Source organism: Canis aureus, chromosome 36 (genome assembly GCF_053574225.1).
Source record: "Canis aureus isolate CA01 chromosome 36, VMU_Caureus_v.1.0, whole genome shotgun sequence".
In the NCBI taxonomy this organism is placed as follows: Eukaryota; Metazoa; Chordata; class Mammalia; order Carnivora; family Canidae; genus Canis; species Canis aureus.
Window position 1 is genome coordinate 12,624,548 of NC_135646.1, and position 16,965 is coordinate 12,641,512.

The 16,965-nt window shown below is 35.5% G+C and overlaps 1 protein-coding gene across 4 annotated transcripts in view; it reads right to left on the bottom strand.

The window, feature by feature from the left end:
* CPS1 (carbamoyl-phosphate synthase 1) overlaps window positions 1-16,965 on the bottom strand; it is a 354,529-nt gene that overhangs the window by 95,812 nt on the left and 241,752 nt on the right. For all 4 annotated transcript variants that reach the window (XM_077885468.1, XM_077885466.1, XM_077885467.1 and 1 more), the window contains one exon: window positions 2,780-2,889. In XM_077885468.1, the coding sequence (XP_077741594.1) occupies window positions 2,780-2,889 (110 nt within the window). The remainder of the gene's footprint in view (window positions 1-2,779; window positions 2,890-16,965) is intronic.

The window sequence follows — 16,965 nt, forward strand, 5'->3', positions numbered from 1 at the left end:
TACTAAGTACTAAGGCACATAATTTTCATCCTCTCTACTTCTTCAACTCTTTAATTCCTTAAAAACTTCCTTCATGGGTCTTCACTTTGAAAAAAACTGTTCTATTTAAAGTTTGAAGGTATCCTGAAGTTTCTCCTTGCCTACCAGACATGAATCCAAACTGATATTTACTATTAAGGGCTCCCAGTTTCACCAAAATATTAATTGTTAAAAATGTTTAAGTTACTTTTTTAAAATGTCTTTTAGGAAACTGAAGAGTATCCTGATTACATCTCTGGTAAGTCACTGGCATCACCAGTGACTTCATGGGTATCTACGTTTATTAAAATTCATTGAACATTTAAAAGGACTGAGTTCATCTCTGTGCTAGAATTACCCAATAACCTAAAGGTCGTAGGTTTTTATTTTAAAGTCTGGAAAAGGGGAAAAACAAGAATACATATATTCTAAGAAAGAATTGCTCAATACAGTTGATTGTTAAAATAGATTTTGAAAGAGGTATATAGGTTTGAGAATCATTATCAACTTAGAAAAAAATCAATCCCACAAGAATTGACCTGAAGCACTTCTGACTTCTAAATCAAAAGATTCCAAATAACTATTTAAAGTACTAATGTGGAATTAGGGAGGAATGCATTAGGTCTTTATTTTAAAGTTAAAGACACATAAAGTCTCAATTTTATGATATATATATATATATGCATGTATATCACTCTTATTCTTAATATTAAGAAACATTATTCCAGTAAATACCAGCAGTTATCTGTAGCTGTTCTCTGTGCTGAATACAATGCAAATGCGATTCCCCCCACCCCTGTACTCACCCACTGCCCCACTCACTTTTTCACTTTCTGCAGAAAGAGTTAAACCAAATTTTTCTTGTGGATTAGTACTACTGAAATGAATTCAGGTGCTGAGGGGGACAGAATCAACAACCTTGAAACCAATAAAGTTCAACTCAGGCAGTAGTCAACATAAATTCTTCAACCCCATCCAGACAAACTCCTCCCAGAACTACCTTTGTCAACAAAACACTTAGTCTTTCAGCTCAGCAACCCCTGAGGTGACTAGAGTGCTGTAATATTTATCCACACCTCCATCAGCTAATTTCTCAGATGCCTCTCACCTGTCAGGAACTGATAATTTTTTAACCAAGGCTTACACACAATATAAATGCATTTCTTGAAGATGAAAAACAAAATAACCCCTTTAATTATCAACCACCTTGCTGAGTGAGCCACACAATGAATGAAAGCAACAATTCTCAATGGAAAATAGGGTCTGTGGACTAATCTTATTAATGAATGCCTTTTCTACTTCAAAAACATCTTTAATTAATTTAATTTTACTTCCCTTTCTTCTTTCTCTCCATAAAAGAACCGGCCGTTCCCTTTAAACATATGCTTACAATACTCTCTCTGGTAAATGAATAAATACTGCTTGTCCTAGAGAACTGCAGTGTTAGAAGCAAATTAATCCATCAGGTCCTGTTTGACTTTTGTGATGTGACAAGATTTATTACCCATAATCTATCACAGGGAAGAAAACTCTAGTGCCCTCCATCATTCTGATCTATATTAAACAGTTGTTTGTTGGCAGGTATATTAACACAGCTAGTAATTAGTGCTGTCGAAAAGCTTAAATAATTGCCTGGTGAAGCAAAACTTTGCAAACAGCTTTCATACACTGTAATTTAATGTTCTCACCAGTGGAACTATTTTAAAACCCACCTAATATTCTTCATTTCAAACAGAGAGTCGAGAGTTTACAGAAGAATGTATGTTAATAATATAATGTAAGTTTGATCAGTCGATAACTTCGATATCAGTTAACCCAATGTCTCCTTGTCTTTATAAGGTTAACTGAATTTTCCTAAAGAATTTCTCAAATACTCCAAGGAAGTTTAGTCCATTGAATCTCTAATGGAAACCTCTTGAAATCACCCAGCCAAATTTTTTTTAAAGGACTCAGCTTGTTTGTTTTTTTAATCTCAGCTACAAATTGCTATCTAATACAGCTCCTTCATTTTTAGATGTGGAAACTAGGATTCAGAAAGGTTAAGTGATTTTTCTCAATATTGCAGAATCTATTGTCATTGAAAGTTGATCAGAACTTTAGTCTTCTGGTTCCCAATGAACAGACATTTGTTGGGATTAGAACAGCTGTGTGATTTCTGTGGCAGCTCTTATCTTTGTTGCCACACGTCTATTAGCAAATCTTAAACACTGAGTTGAGTCTCAATTGATAAATTTTGAAAATATTAGATCTCTGAACCTGTAAGACAATAAATGTATCTGTTATTTCACCTTTCTTACTATAGTGCAAAATTACACAGAATACCTAAGAACTTTCTTAGCTCCTTATAGTAGTTCATAGTAGATGCGTAAGGTGGATTCTTAACTGTGTTAAAGGAATGGCACCAGTGTGCTACCCATCCTTTTCCTTGCTCTGGTTTTTACCTGACTCAGATCTATACCTTCCCTCGCAGAAGCCATTTAGTAATCTCATATAACCTGTGTCCTTGGACTCGAGGTTTCTAGGATTAATTTTATTCTTTATTTTCAGGGGAATACGAGTGTTTGTGTTCTTTCATTTTACCGCAGCAGGGAAGAGTTGGTGTGTATGCTGGAATAGACCACATGCAAGCACAGAGCAACGTCAGGAGAATATGTAGTCTTATTATGATGTGATGATTTCAACTTCCCACTGTGAGTCAGGTCATCTAGTTATTCCTCTACACAGAGGAAGAGTAAAACCTTGGAGCACGAGCATTACTCACCCTGCCAGGCCCGTGTTAAAAACCACTTCACCAGCAACAGAGGATGGATGGCCGAAGGAGTAACCTTTCATCTTAGTTCCATCTTCCAGGACAATGTGTGCTGTCTGCGCCTAAAGAAACAGATCCATGAATCTTAGCTGAATACAAAACATGAGGCACAACTAGTTGAGAAATATCCAAAGATATGATACACACACTTTTTAAATAAATATACACCATAGTTGATGAAACCACACTGCCTCTATTTGGAGTTGCTCCCCTGTTCCTTGTCACTTTTCTTCAAACGTATGGCTCTAGTCACTGGCAGCTGTTTTGTTTTGCTTGAAAAAAGAACTGAAGCATGTTCATACACTGTCTATTCTAAGTCTACTTGTAGAATTATTGACAATCCAGAAATACTTCTGTTGAGCTGAAATGTTAAGTCTATCTTTTTCCCCTTACTATTCCAGAGCATGGCCCGTGTCTTGCTTTAAGGGAACTTCATGAGTTTGCAAAAACATTGTGTATTGTACCATAGAGCTCATCATCACTCTGAGGTTTAGAGCTAGAAGGAATCTTAAAGATTATCCATCACATTGTGTTCCGGAGACCTGGTGTAAAGAGGCAGCCCATGGGACAACTCCATCACACAAGAGGGCTCCAGAACACAATGTGATGGATAATCTTTAAGATTTCTTCTCGCTTAAACCTCAGAGTGATGGTGAGCTCTATGGTCATAGAGGAGCCAAAACTTTGTCCCTCTATTAATACTGATACAAAAGGAAGCACTAGGAAACATCTAAAAAGAGATCACATTATATTTTTTAGTAGAGTTAATGGTATCTATGTCTGGTTCTCTCTTTAGAATATAAGGCATTCTGAATTTGATTACTTCACCATACTAATCTTTGAACCAGCCTCTGAAAAATCCATGACTAAGAAGAGGTGCAATGAGAGAAACTTATCTTAGAAGCAGACATCAGCTGCTCTTCAAAATTCTACTGTTGAAACAAATTAGGTCAAATTTCACTATCCATAAAATTCAGGGAAGGGAGAAATGTGTTAAGCCACATTCTGAGAGGCAAAATGTAGACTCTGTAAGAAACTACAGGGCAAAATAAGTGGAACATGGTTTTACAAAAATATAAAGGAAAATATCTCTGCAAGAATTGAGGAAATTTGGTTAATTTTTGGTGTAATTTTTTAAGATTGGAGATGGCACTGTGCTTATATTTAAGAGTCCCTTTTTAAAAAAAGATATACGGCAAAGTATTTAAGAATAAAATAATATGACATATGAGATTTCCTTTAAAATATTCAAGGGCTAGGGCAAATGTATAGACATATAAATAAATTTGGCCATGAGTTGAAATTGTTGAAGTAAGGGAGATCAAGGTACTGTTCTCTCTGTTCTCTCTGAGAAGATTAAGTGCATCCATTAAAGAGAAACAGGAATTCTCTACTTTCTTTCCCTTACAGTTTTAGGACCAGACTCATAGTGTCTAATCCTTTTGTACCCTACCATCCACCCCCACTTCCACCACACACACACATACACACACACACACACACACGTTGGCATACAGCAGAAGCTCAGTGAGTGATTTCTAGACCTTTGTTACTACTCTCTTTTAGTTTAGCAACAGGCAGTCAGCTTTTCTAGTGTTAAAATGGGAAAACCTGATTATTTTTCTCTAGTAGTCTTCTCCATAGAAATACAATGCCCCTTTTTAGGTATAAAGTACACAAATCTCTTGGCTTTCGAATGATTGCTCTTTAATGTATAAAGCAGTGTTTGATCATCTTTAAACCAATATACTCTATGCCTAAATATTGTTTATAGTAGGTATGCACACACATGAACTTATATTTACATGCAAAATAATTTAGTATATCCTATTAAAATTGATATGTTGAAGATACTCCTCTCAAAAGGAGAATTCGTTTTTTTAAAATCAGAGGCACAATGCATGGATCTATTTCTGAGAAAGATTGGACAAAATGCTGTACTGCACTTCTTATATATGTTTCGGTGTGTGAGTGCATATGTGTGTGGCCATAGGCAGAGTGACCCAAAGGAATTTTGTTGGCTTATTAAATAATCTTTAAGATAAAGTTTCGTTTTATGTATCGCTTTGGAACTAGGGTTCAAGATCTCAAGCTTGATATTTTATCTTTGAATAATTATGGTTTATCTTCTCAGCAACTTTTTTTTGGAATTTAAGAAACAAAACATATAAGCATAGGGGAAGGGAAGAAAAAATAAAATAAGATGAAAACTGAGGGAAGCAAACCGTAAGAGACTCTAAACTATAGGGAACAAACTGAGAGTTGCTAGAGGAGAGATGAATAAGGGATGGGGTAATTGGGTGATGGGCATGGAGGAGGGCACATGATGGAATTAGCACTGGGAGTTGTATGCAACTGATGAATAAGTAAATTCTACCCCTGAAACTAATACTACACTCTATGTTAACTAAATTGAATTTAAATTTTTTAAAAGCTTTGGAATTACTCAGCATAAAGAAAAATAAGTAATTAATGTAATATGAGTGGTGGCAAGGCTTCTACACAAGTTCTGAATTCTGCTTCTGTATACAGGAAATCAACTGTGCATGTCACTTCTTCTAATAGCATGATTTTCTTATTTTGCATTTTATTTTAACTTGCCAACTATTGTTTATTTACAATTCAAGACTGATGACTTGACTTATTACAATTCAAGACTTATTACAATTCAAGGTTGATGATTTTAAAAAGTAAGAATAATAATGTTCAGTGTACTGCTAAAGATTATAAGCTAATCAAATGTCTATGGTGATGGTTCTCGGTAGGGGAATTTTTAATGGGAAAATTCCTTAGGTATCTCTGACATGTTTCACTAGGTGAAACTCTTTGGTCCAGTAATGAAAATTCACTGTCAAAAAAGTATTTTCTACTAAAAGGACTATTTTCTGTTCTTGAGGAATTCATGTGTAACCTACATGTTTCACAAAATGGAAGGAGGGGAGAAAATATTTTCCTAAATAATATGTAACTTTGATAGAACTTAAAAATAACTGTAGTTAGTTGGCAAAATGGGCATGAACTACAAATGCAACTGTTCTCTATACACCAGTTTATCTCTCCTAGTCTAAGCCATACTTGCCTAAAATATCATTTACTTTTTTATCTTTTTTTTTCTTTTCTCATTTAAGAATTGCAAATTGATCTCTGGGTTAGACACCATCTAATTATTTTAAAGAAAGGTAAAAATTAACATAAGCAAATCCAATTCTTATTAGCTTGTTCCTACAATTCTACTTGCCATTTTTCTTTCTCTCTCCATGGGACTAGATTTCTACTTTGCTTTCAGCCTTTTAAAGATATATTTGAGGAGACATTTACTGTTGCCTGAAATAGTCCCTGAGATTGTGTTCAATATGTCTTTTTGATCCTTTAATTTTATTTTTTGTTCTTTTTGGCAGCTTTTATAGATCTTCCAATGCTCTTTCCCTACACATTATATTGTTACAAGGCTTCTGTTTATTGCCTATAGTACCCTTTATATTCCACTTAACTACATGGGCCTCTGATGAGTTTAAAATGATGAGTGCCAATTGACTTATCTATGAATTGATAGAGGAACTCTGAACAAAGAGCTATTATTTGGAATCCCCTCTGCTAGCTAATAGTTCCCCAAATGCTATTTCATTCCAATGAGTCCAAAAGAAATCACCTAGTTACTATTGTAAGATATTTCAGTAGCCTCATCCTAGTAGAAAGAGGTCCATAGCCTTAGGAATTAGATTGTAACATTAAGTGATAATTTAAGTGCCTACTGCCAGAGCACTTTAATACTTCAAATGCTGAAAGTACAAAGGAAACCTTAATGAAGAGAAGCCTGTACACCCCTACTGTGTCAGGGAAAGTAACCGAAGGATACATTAATATGAATTCTACGAAGTAAATGACCTTAGTAGACATGGTCATGACATGGTCCCTATGTGATTAATAAAAATGTATATGCCAATAAGACTGTTTAGACATTCAGGTAAAAAAAAAAAATCACTGAGCACCTACAATGTGCCAAGTCCCATGCTAGGCTCTGGAGATACATGGAAAAGTGTCCCTAGGCCCTCCATTTAGCAAAAGAGCTAGATATCTGCATGAATGATAAAAAGAAGAAATCTCAAGAAGACTATCACTGAACGACCTGGGGATAACAAAGATAAAATTTCCTTGGCTTTGGGAGATTTTTCTTTAATAAAAGAATTCACCCTTTCTTTTCCATCTATGCTTTAAGTAATACAAATTAAAATTTTACTAAAGAAATTCATGTCAGATTATGAATTTAAAGTCCAAAATTTAAAGACTCTTTCAGGGGGTGTCTGAGTGGCTCAGTCAGTTAAGTTTTGGTTTCAGTTCAGGTCATGATCTCATGAGATCAAGCCCCATGTTGGGCTTTGTGCTCTGCAGAGCCTGCTGGAGATTCTCTCTCCCTCTCCCTAAAATAAATAAATAAATCTTAAAAATAAAAAAGACTCCTTCACATCTACTCAAATGTCATCCATTTTCTTGGCGAGAACTACCTTGACCCTCTTACTTAAAATAATTATATGCGCCCCAGTGCTCTATCTGCTAATATCTTCCCCAGTCCTTTATCTGCTTAGTCCACTCTTCCTTTATAGCAGTCATTGCCTCCTAATATATCATCCACTGCCTTATTTTTCAAACTTCAGGTGTGCAGAGTATTAGGTCGGCTTCCTTTGCTGGTGTACCTCCAGGGCCAACATCAGTGCCTGGCATAGAGTAGACAATTGTTCAATTCTTGTTGCAGGACTAAATATTTACTGAGTATTAATCTGAAGAAAATAACATAAGAATATACTGGAAATCATTACTATTTTAATCATTATTATTCAGCTTTTAGTTTGTTCAAGATATGAATTTAAAAATAAGCAAATACTTGTTTTGAGTTGCCTTTCCATTATTCTTAACTAAGAATGCCTTTCTATAACATTTCTAATCTAGTCTCATAATGTGAAGATATTATGTTGGGAAAGAGATATGAGTGGCATTGAGGGAGACAAGGGTGAAGAAGGGAAAGATCAGTGGATGGTTAAACCAGCATATGCATATTGAGTATGCTACATATAAGTGTAAAAATGTATGCAGATCTCAGACAAATATCATGATAATACAAAACAAAAGATCATTTATAACTATTTACTAGGCATTTCACATGAAAGAGGCTGACAGTGCTTGAATCACTTAACAAACTGTTTCATTCCCTATTTCACTTTGCAAATATAGTCAAAGAATGAGAAAGCTCTCCTTACCCAGTAAATTCTAAAATATAGAGGAATGGGAAGAAAATTCTGTTTTATTCTATCTAATTTTAGGATAATTTATGGAAATGAATCTTGAAGAAAAATTATTTTACATTTCTTATACTATTCTCAGGTATTAAAAATATGAATTTGCCATCACAGATTCAAGTGAAAGGTCTAAAGTAAGATGAATTCAAAGGGATAAAAAGTTATTTTGCACCCTGAAAGCTCAATCACCAAAATGAGTTGAGTAAACATGTATATATCCACCTTACTCAAACAGAAATTAGAGTCTAATTGGCTGCTGCCCATCTCTTTGTCAATCATTGCAGAGCAATAGAAGGAAGCATGCAATACATTCTAAAGTGGGTCAACTCTGACCCCTGCTTGGTGGAATTGTGGAGGATTTTAGTTCGGTTTGCTCTCACTAGACATGGAGAACAACTATTCTCCAAAATGTGAATACACATATGAGCATTATTTGCAGATGGGTACTTTGGATTTTTCCTTTGTTTTTCTCTTGCTGTTGTTAACTTGGGATAACAGTCTCAATTCTTTTTCACATGTCCTTACAGTTCTTCATTTTACTTTTTCCCTTCTGGGTCTTTAACTAATATTCCAATAACTTTTCTTAGTAAAACTTTCATGAAAATTAAATTCCATATGTGACAGGATCCACTTAGCGCCTTAATTTTAATTGAGTACTCACTTTCATTATAGTGTAATTCTTCATCACTAATTAAATGCATATGAAATTATAAGAATATTCTTCAAATCTCAAAATCATAGCCAATAAAAAAACTTAACTTTTAATCCACTATCTAATTTTAGATTTAAGTGCCTCAAAGTCAAAGGACTAGTTAAATGTTGTTGTTATTATTAGCTTTTATTCATAGTGACTCCACCAAATTGACAATAAAATGCGTAGAAAACAACCCAAACATGCATGGCCCACTAAAGATAATCGTGAAAGGAACCTTAGCAACAGAACAAGAAATGTCTATCTGAGAATCTCATTTCAGTGAGATCAATCACATGGTGTTTGGCAAATGCTTAGGTGACAGATTTTAAAAGATAAAATAACTATGCATTGTAAATATATATTGACATGTTAGAATAAGAATAAATATAATTTTCCATGTAACCAGGTGAGGAATTATTTTAAGTAAAGAGAGGGTAGATTTCTGGAGGAAAAAAGCAGATGCTTTAAGGGAAAAAAAAAATCATAGACTATGGTCAATTACTTCTACCCGGGCCCCATCCATACCAATCCATGCACATCCCTATTTATTAGGGATCATTTAAAATTGTACTCTGTGGGGATCCCTGGGTGGCTCAGCGGTTTAGCACCTGCCTTTGGCCCAGTGTGTGATCCTGGAGACCCGGAATCGAGTCCCACATCGGGCTCCCTGTATGGAGCCTGCTTCTCCCTCTGTCTGTGTCTCTGCCTCTGTGTGTGTGTGTGTGTGTCTCATGAATAAATAAAATATTTTTTAAAAAGTTACTCCTTTAAAAAAATAAAAAATATTAAAAAATAAAATTGTACTCTGTGGATGGAAAGGAAAGGTAAGATAAACGCAGTTGGTTTGGAGAGAGCAGTGCTGACCGTCCCTCCCACCTTTCTCTCTCTCTCCCTATTCCCTTGCTGGTAAAATATGGATTTCATTGTTTTTTTCATTTGTTTTTTGTTTGCTTAGTTTTGGTTTTGGTTGTATAAATGTGATTAATTGCTGTATATGAAAGGTCAGCTCTACAGATGACTTTGAAGACTTTGTCAGAAAAAATAAGCCTTGAAGAGCTATAATAACTCGGATATGTCCAAGTTCTCACCCTCATCCCTGCCATCGCTACTTTCTACCTACCCAAATCCTACCACTTGTTAGAAATCCAAGTTTGATTATCTTTGTGCATTAACCAAACGAGCAGAAGACTTGTCCCTTCCCAAGTTAAGGCTAAACAAAAATTGACACTTGTTATTTACTGCCCCATATCCAAGCATGTAACTAATTTCTCCAATAAGACTATAGACAACACCAGACAACATCAAGGACAGAGAGCCTGCCTGTCTGTCCCACACAGGATCACCAGCACATAACAAAATGTCTGGCACATAGTGAGTGACTGGAGAAACCATTTTGTACCTCTCTGAATTCATACCTTGGACCATGAAGTTAACTTTCAGAGACTTTGGAAATGGTCTTTTAACCCCTGGTCCACAAGGAAGAAGTAAGACGAATTATTGGTGACTTTGGAAAATGGAATTGGGCAGGACTGGCTCAGCCTTTCTTAATCTCTTTTCAAAGAAACCTGTTCTAAGTTGTACATCAAGGCGGGACAGCTGCAGTTGTGTTCACTTGACTAAGGGAATAGAAGTTCCAAGAAGCTTATTTGGTTACATATCTAGGCCCTGTTTTCTAAGCAGCATTAACAGTAATAAAGCTGATACTTAGACTGCTGTTTGAATACTGTGTCTTATTTCTGTATTGATTCTAAATAGAGAAGTTGAAGAGAATGTATCATTAATTATCACCCTAAAATCTTACTAGTAGTATAAGATACTGATTTGTTGAATGCATGAATGAAAATGAATGAATGAATGAGCGAATGAATGAATGAATGAGTACTTGAATGAATGGCTATCAGGTGGCAAAGATGCAATATTTGGATGAATAGCTATCAGGTGGCAAATTTGAATGACTGGCTATCAGGTGGCAAAGGCGCTACATAATTCTATTTTTGTTTCTCTGGAACATAACTGGCTTAAAGAATGCATTCTTGCTTTGCTCCAGTCATATTTTAACTATTTCTTTTAGGTGCTGCTCACAAAGCTAAGAAGCAATGGACAATGTACAGCTGTCTTTAATAACATGTGATTTATTTCCTGGGAGACTAGTTAAGGGAATAAAGAACACCTGCTTTCACAGTATTTTTCTTCCATATTCTACCAACTAGAGATGTAAGTGGGTACAGCAATTCCTTTTTATAAAGCCATTACATCATAATTAAGCTTTATTCACACTTTAGTAAATTACTTTAATAAGATAATCTACTAACTGTTTAGCAGAGTACTGCTAAATGATTAATGAATTTGGTAAAACAGAAAAAATGAAAGTATATGCTATCTTCCACATCCCTATTTTCCATTATTTCCTTTAACATTGAAAATTAGAAACTTTAATACTGGAAATAACAAACATTTATTTTTTCATTTTATACTTGATGTAAGTTTTTACCATATTGTGAATTCTTACTTCCTTTGTCTTATTTTTAGTTGAACTTCTTTTATAAAATATAGATTTCTAGTTCAATATTTTTCTCATTGTCATTGGTTTTACAAATCTTTCAGATCCAAAGATAGTAAGTCTAACAGTAAGATGTTGGAGTTTCAGTGTCTCTCTTTTTGGCATCTTTTCCTAACATCCCCTGGGAGAACAACTTTCAAATCACATCTGGTCCCACACGCTAGATAATAAAGTTACTTAAATAATTACTACTGTAATTAAAAATAATTCCACTGTTCATTGGAATGTAAAATGATGCAGCCATTATGGGAAACAGTATGGAGATCATTCAAAAAAAGTAAAACTGGACTACCATATAATCCAGCAATCCTACATTTGGATATCTACCCAAGGAATTGATCGGGATCTCAAAGAGATGTTAGAACTTCATCTTCACTGAACACTATTCACAGTAATCAAGATATGGAAACAACCTAACTATCCATCAATAGATGGGTATATAGGGGATCCCTGGGTGGCGCAGCGGTTTGGCGCCTGCCTTTGGCCCAGGGCGCGATCCTGGAGACCCGGGATCGAATCCCACATCAGGCTCCCGGTGCATGGAGCCTGCTTCTCCCTCTGTCTGTGTCTCTGCCTCTCTCTCTCTCTCTGTGACTATCATAAATAAATAAAAATTTAAAAAAAAAAAAAAATAGATGGGTATATAGAGAAAATGTAGGATATACCTACAGCAGAATATTACTTAGCTTTAAAAAAGGAAGGAAATTCCATTATGTATGGCAACATGGGTGGACCTTGAGGACAGTATGCTAAGTGAAATAAGCCAGTCACAGAAGCACAAATATTGCATGATTCCACTTATAAAAGATATTTGAAATGGTCAAACTCATAGAATCAGAAAGAAGAAATGTGGTTGCCAGGGGCTAGGGGAAGGGGTAAATGGGAGTTACTAATCAACAGACATAAAGTCTCAAATGTTTAAGATGAATAAGTTCTAGTGATCTGTGCAACATTATCCCTAAAAATTTACAGTTAAAAATTTGTTAAGAGGATGGGTCTCATGTTCTCTTACCATACTCTTACTATGCTCTTATTATACTATATATTCTTACTATAATAAATCCTCTTACTATAATAAAATACTATTTTATTTTTACTCTTACTGTAATACTCTTACTATATAGTACTCTTATTATAATAAAGTAAAATAAAACAGTTCCACCGCATCATAGTATCTACTAATTCATAATGACTATTAGTAGCTCATAGGTAGTAATCTATTTACGTCTAGAATTAATTCCACATTACATTGGATTTTGTCACTACCCAAGAGAAAATCTCCATCATCATTTATTATTGCTTCCCAATTGCTCCCCGTCTCCAATCTCTTCCTGCTTCTACCTATCCTATGCAGTGCAGTTAAAAGCTATCTTTCTTAAACACTTACCGCATAATACTAATCTTCAAATTCCCCAATTAACATTCCAAGTTCCATCATCTGGCCCATTTTCTGAGACTCCCCACCTTTCTAGACTTTTGTGCTTCCTTTTCCTGTCTACAACCTGGTTATCCTTCCTAGTCCTGCTCCTGATATTTCTTCAAAGATCCCCCAAGTCAGAATTAACAACTGATTTTCCTGTGATCTCATTGCATTTGTGTATACTGTTTGTATGTTACCTTTTGATTTAATTGAAATGACTCTTCTACTTTGCTAGTTCATGACTTCTGAGACAGAAAACCCAATGCCTAATTCGATTTTATATTCTCACAGAAATAGCCCACTGTTGCTCACACAGTAAGGCAGTCACTACATACTTGGTGAATGCACAGAAATATGGGTCATTATGTCATGTTAAGATGTTGTTCACATGCTGATATCATGGTTTTCAAAGCAATTCTCTAATGCCCACTGGCTACTAGGTTTTGTTGGCTTGTTTATTTTTACTTGTGAGCAAATACAGATGTCCCACATAGGTATAGTTCATGCTAAAAGGTGGAAGATGAAAGTAAAGAGTGAGTTGGGACTGGGTGTCAACCTTGTGTCATAAGCATCCCTAGGTTTCTACACTGACTAGGTTCATACAACTAATGTCTTCAGAAGAGCCTAGAAGATGATTTCTAATCTTTATTCTTTGGGCTTCCTCATAGGTTGCTTCCATTATCAGTACTAATTATTATCTTAGCATCGACTTAAATCTAATCCTCCATCACTGGGGAAAAGGAATAAACTAGATGTAGCATACATTGCCCAATTATTCTCCTTTCTTCCTTTACTTTTTTTTAAAGACTTATTTATTTATTTTAGAGAATGAGAAGTGGGGGAGGGGTATATGGAAAAGAAAAGGGAGAGAATCTCCAGTAGACTGTCCCCTGAGCGTGGAGCCTGACACAGGGTTCAATGTCACCACCCTGAGATCACGACCTGAGCTGAAACCAAGAGTTGGAGGACTAACCGACTGAGCTACCCAGGTGCCCCTCTTCCCTTACTTTTCATCTAAAACGCTCACCAAATTTTGCTATATGTCAGGGTCAATTCCATTTATTTTAATTCACTAATAGTCTCATAATATTACACTTCTATACCAAATCCTTAAATAGTTTACAACGAATAACCTGTTTTTATTCCTCTCTGGAAAAAAAAAACTGAGGCTGCCATATTTTTATTGATATTGTTGCTGAGATTTACATTTAGTGCTGGTATATATTTAACACATTAAATATTTTAACTAATTTTGAGAATCGTAACTAAGGATGACAAGTATACTTCAATTTTTCTCTACTTTGCGACCATATGTTAAAGCACCTCCTACTTTGTTTCTATTTTAATTCTGAAATAATCGTTATGTTTGAAAAAAAATAAAGCATAACATGTCTTAAGCATGCCTTATAGAAGTAGATTGACCCGTCACAGTCCTGTTTCTACCTTTTGGTATTGCTTTAATGAGACCCTGTTAAGGCATAAACCAGATGGCATATATAGTTATCTGTGCTTATTAAGGTCTATACGCAGTTGCACAGATAAATTGTGTATATAGGTTTGAGTGATAAATGTCTACTCTTCTGAGAAAGGTATCTTATTTCAAATAAAATTATGAAGTTATGTTGGAAAAATAGGATTTGGGAGCACATTGACCTCCCTGGGAACTTTACCCTGATCCCCTCCTTGAGGCCTCATTAATAGCAATTAACATGACATGTTAGGCCCTGTTTTAAAGCTATTGATGGATTTTCTCTTCTAATCCTCATAAAAAACAATGAGGTGGGCAATGTTAAGATCTCCATTTTAAAGAAAAGCTAACTGAGGTTTGGAGGAGTCGAGATCATTTCACTAGTAAATGAAAAGCAGTGACTTCTGACTGTCATCAGTGTGGCTTACAATCCACAATCCTCTATTATGCTATCATTTCCCTCTGCTTGGAGCCAAGTAGAAAATTTCATTTTAAGATTATGTATTGCCTCTTTTTCTTTTTCTAAGCCTACTTCTATTCCTTCTTTTCAATTTTTTTTAAATAGGGATAAAAAGCAATGCAATTACAAACTCACTTGAATTTATTAATAAAAGCTTTCTTTCAAAACTGCCATGGATAACTTGCAACATGCCCAGGTCAACCAAGAATCACCTAGCTTAAATCTATAAATTGTCAAAGTGAAATGTCAAGCCATTAGTTATATCCTGTAATCTTAGGAGAACCAGAAGGCTTTGAGAACTTTTCATACTGATTCCAAGCCCTTGAGAAGAGTAAATGAAGCTTTCAAGACTATTAGGACCGTACATGCTGTAAACCTGGAGATGCCCCTCTGGGTCCCCTTCATGAAGGACCCACTGTCCTGCTGCAAGCGGGGAGGCATGGGGATAGTCACCAGTCATCAGTTCCTTCCGGGTCCACTTTAGCTCCAGAGAGCTGTCCTGCCATGAGCCCATGGAGGCCCAGCATGGAAAGCCCCATGCCCACGCTGGCTACTGAGCCAGGCAGGGAGATGAAAGCTCAGGTCCAACATAGGATACTCTGATGGTGTATGGAGCTCTCTGTCAGGTTGATCTATGCTTCACCAAGCCTGCACTACAGTTTACTCTGCCTGACTCTGTTTCCTCAAGCTTCCCTCCACTAGAATTGACCCCTAATAGACATCTGGCTCCCTAAACACCATTTCAGTATCTGCTTCTGGAGAACCTAACTCATGATAGATACTTAAGCCAAACAAGTCAATAAGAATTCAAAGGCTTTGGAGAATCTCAAGAAATAAAGTTTTGCTAATTATGGGGGTTCTAACCCAGAAACAACTAGATGCATATGGAACATGGCAGGACACCCAAAGGATTTCTTTTCTTCATGTATCCTTCAAACATTAAAAATTAGCCCAAACTTTGGGTGAATTTGACATCGTGCCTAAAGGTCAGTCAAGGTCCTTAGTCCAAAGCTCATGGTACTTCCAAGTTGCTCAATGTCTAGGAGTAGGCATTCACTTTTAGGGGCCACTAAGCACAAGTTTAGTATGCAACTGCCTAAAATAAAATTTATACACATACACACATACATACACTTCCCTATACCTTCTAAAGGTCTCTTGATTGAACTTGAACCAATGTTTAAATTGTGTCTGCAATTAATAACATTATCTCCACCTTGTCACAATTGGATTTTTCTCCCATCCATGTAATTATGTTTACGAAATATGCAAACAAACCCCTGTACCTCATGCCCACCCTGCCAAATAAAGCCAACAGTTTGTAGCCAATGTGGGTAGCGAGAAAAAGGCATCAAAACTAGTTCACGCTTATAGTTTGATTTCTTTTAGCCTGGAGCATACAGATACTGTGGATCTGGAAGCCAGTTAGATTACAAAACAAGTAATCAGAAACTGTGTTTTTGTGACTTTATATGATTTTGAGGGATAAAGACTGAAATTAGTAGTTCCTATGTCCTAGTACTACTAAACATTACTTTTGTCTGCAAATTTAGAAGAGGAATACCCATAAGATAGTAGATTTTCCCACACATAATATTTAAGTAGGCTAAAGTGGAATTTTCCTATATATATGTAAATACTCCATTTTAACCTTTTATTTTACAATTGTATTTTTCTCGAAGTTAAACTAAATCACATAAATTTCTACATAATCCGTATCCTTATGCTACTTTTTAAATGGAATTTTTAATAAACTGCACAATCTTTGGGTGCTGTACATTCTAATATTTATAGAACCTGGAGATTCTTTCACAAAGTATAGGTAATTTCTGACAAAAACACATTTTTTTGTGAGGGAGCTTGCATATAAGTAGAAATTCCAACAAATCCTCTATTTATTGGTTTGTCTGCCAAGGAAGTTGATATTGTTGTTTTACCATATCATAAATTTTTTTAATGATCTCAAAAATGTGATGCTATAAGCAAATCTGCCATTTCCCCTAAACTTCTCATCTCTTTAGGGCTTCTGATTTTTTTCCCCAAAATTAAAATTCATTGTAAACCTACATTTATGAGTCTATTTTCATTTCCTGGTAAGATGACTGATTAGCTTTAGGCGACCACAAATAAATGACCAAAATTTTACACCCTAATACTCTCAGTTTGAAATTAGGTTTAAAAGGGTAGATGATTCAAAGAACTTTCCAGGATAAGAACAATGCAGCAACTATTAATAGGAGTCACA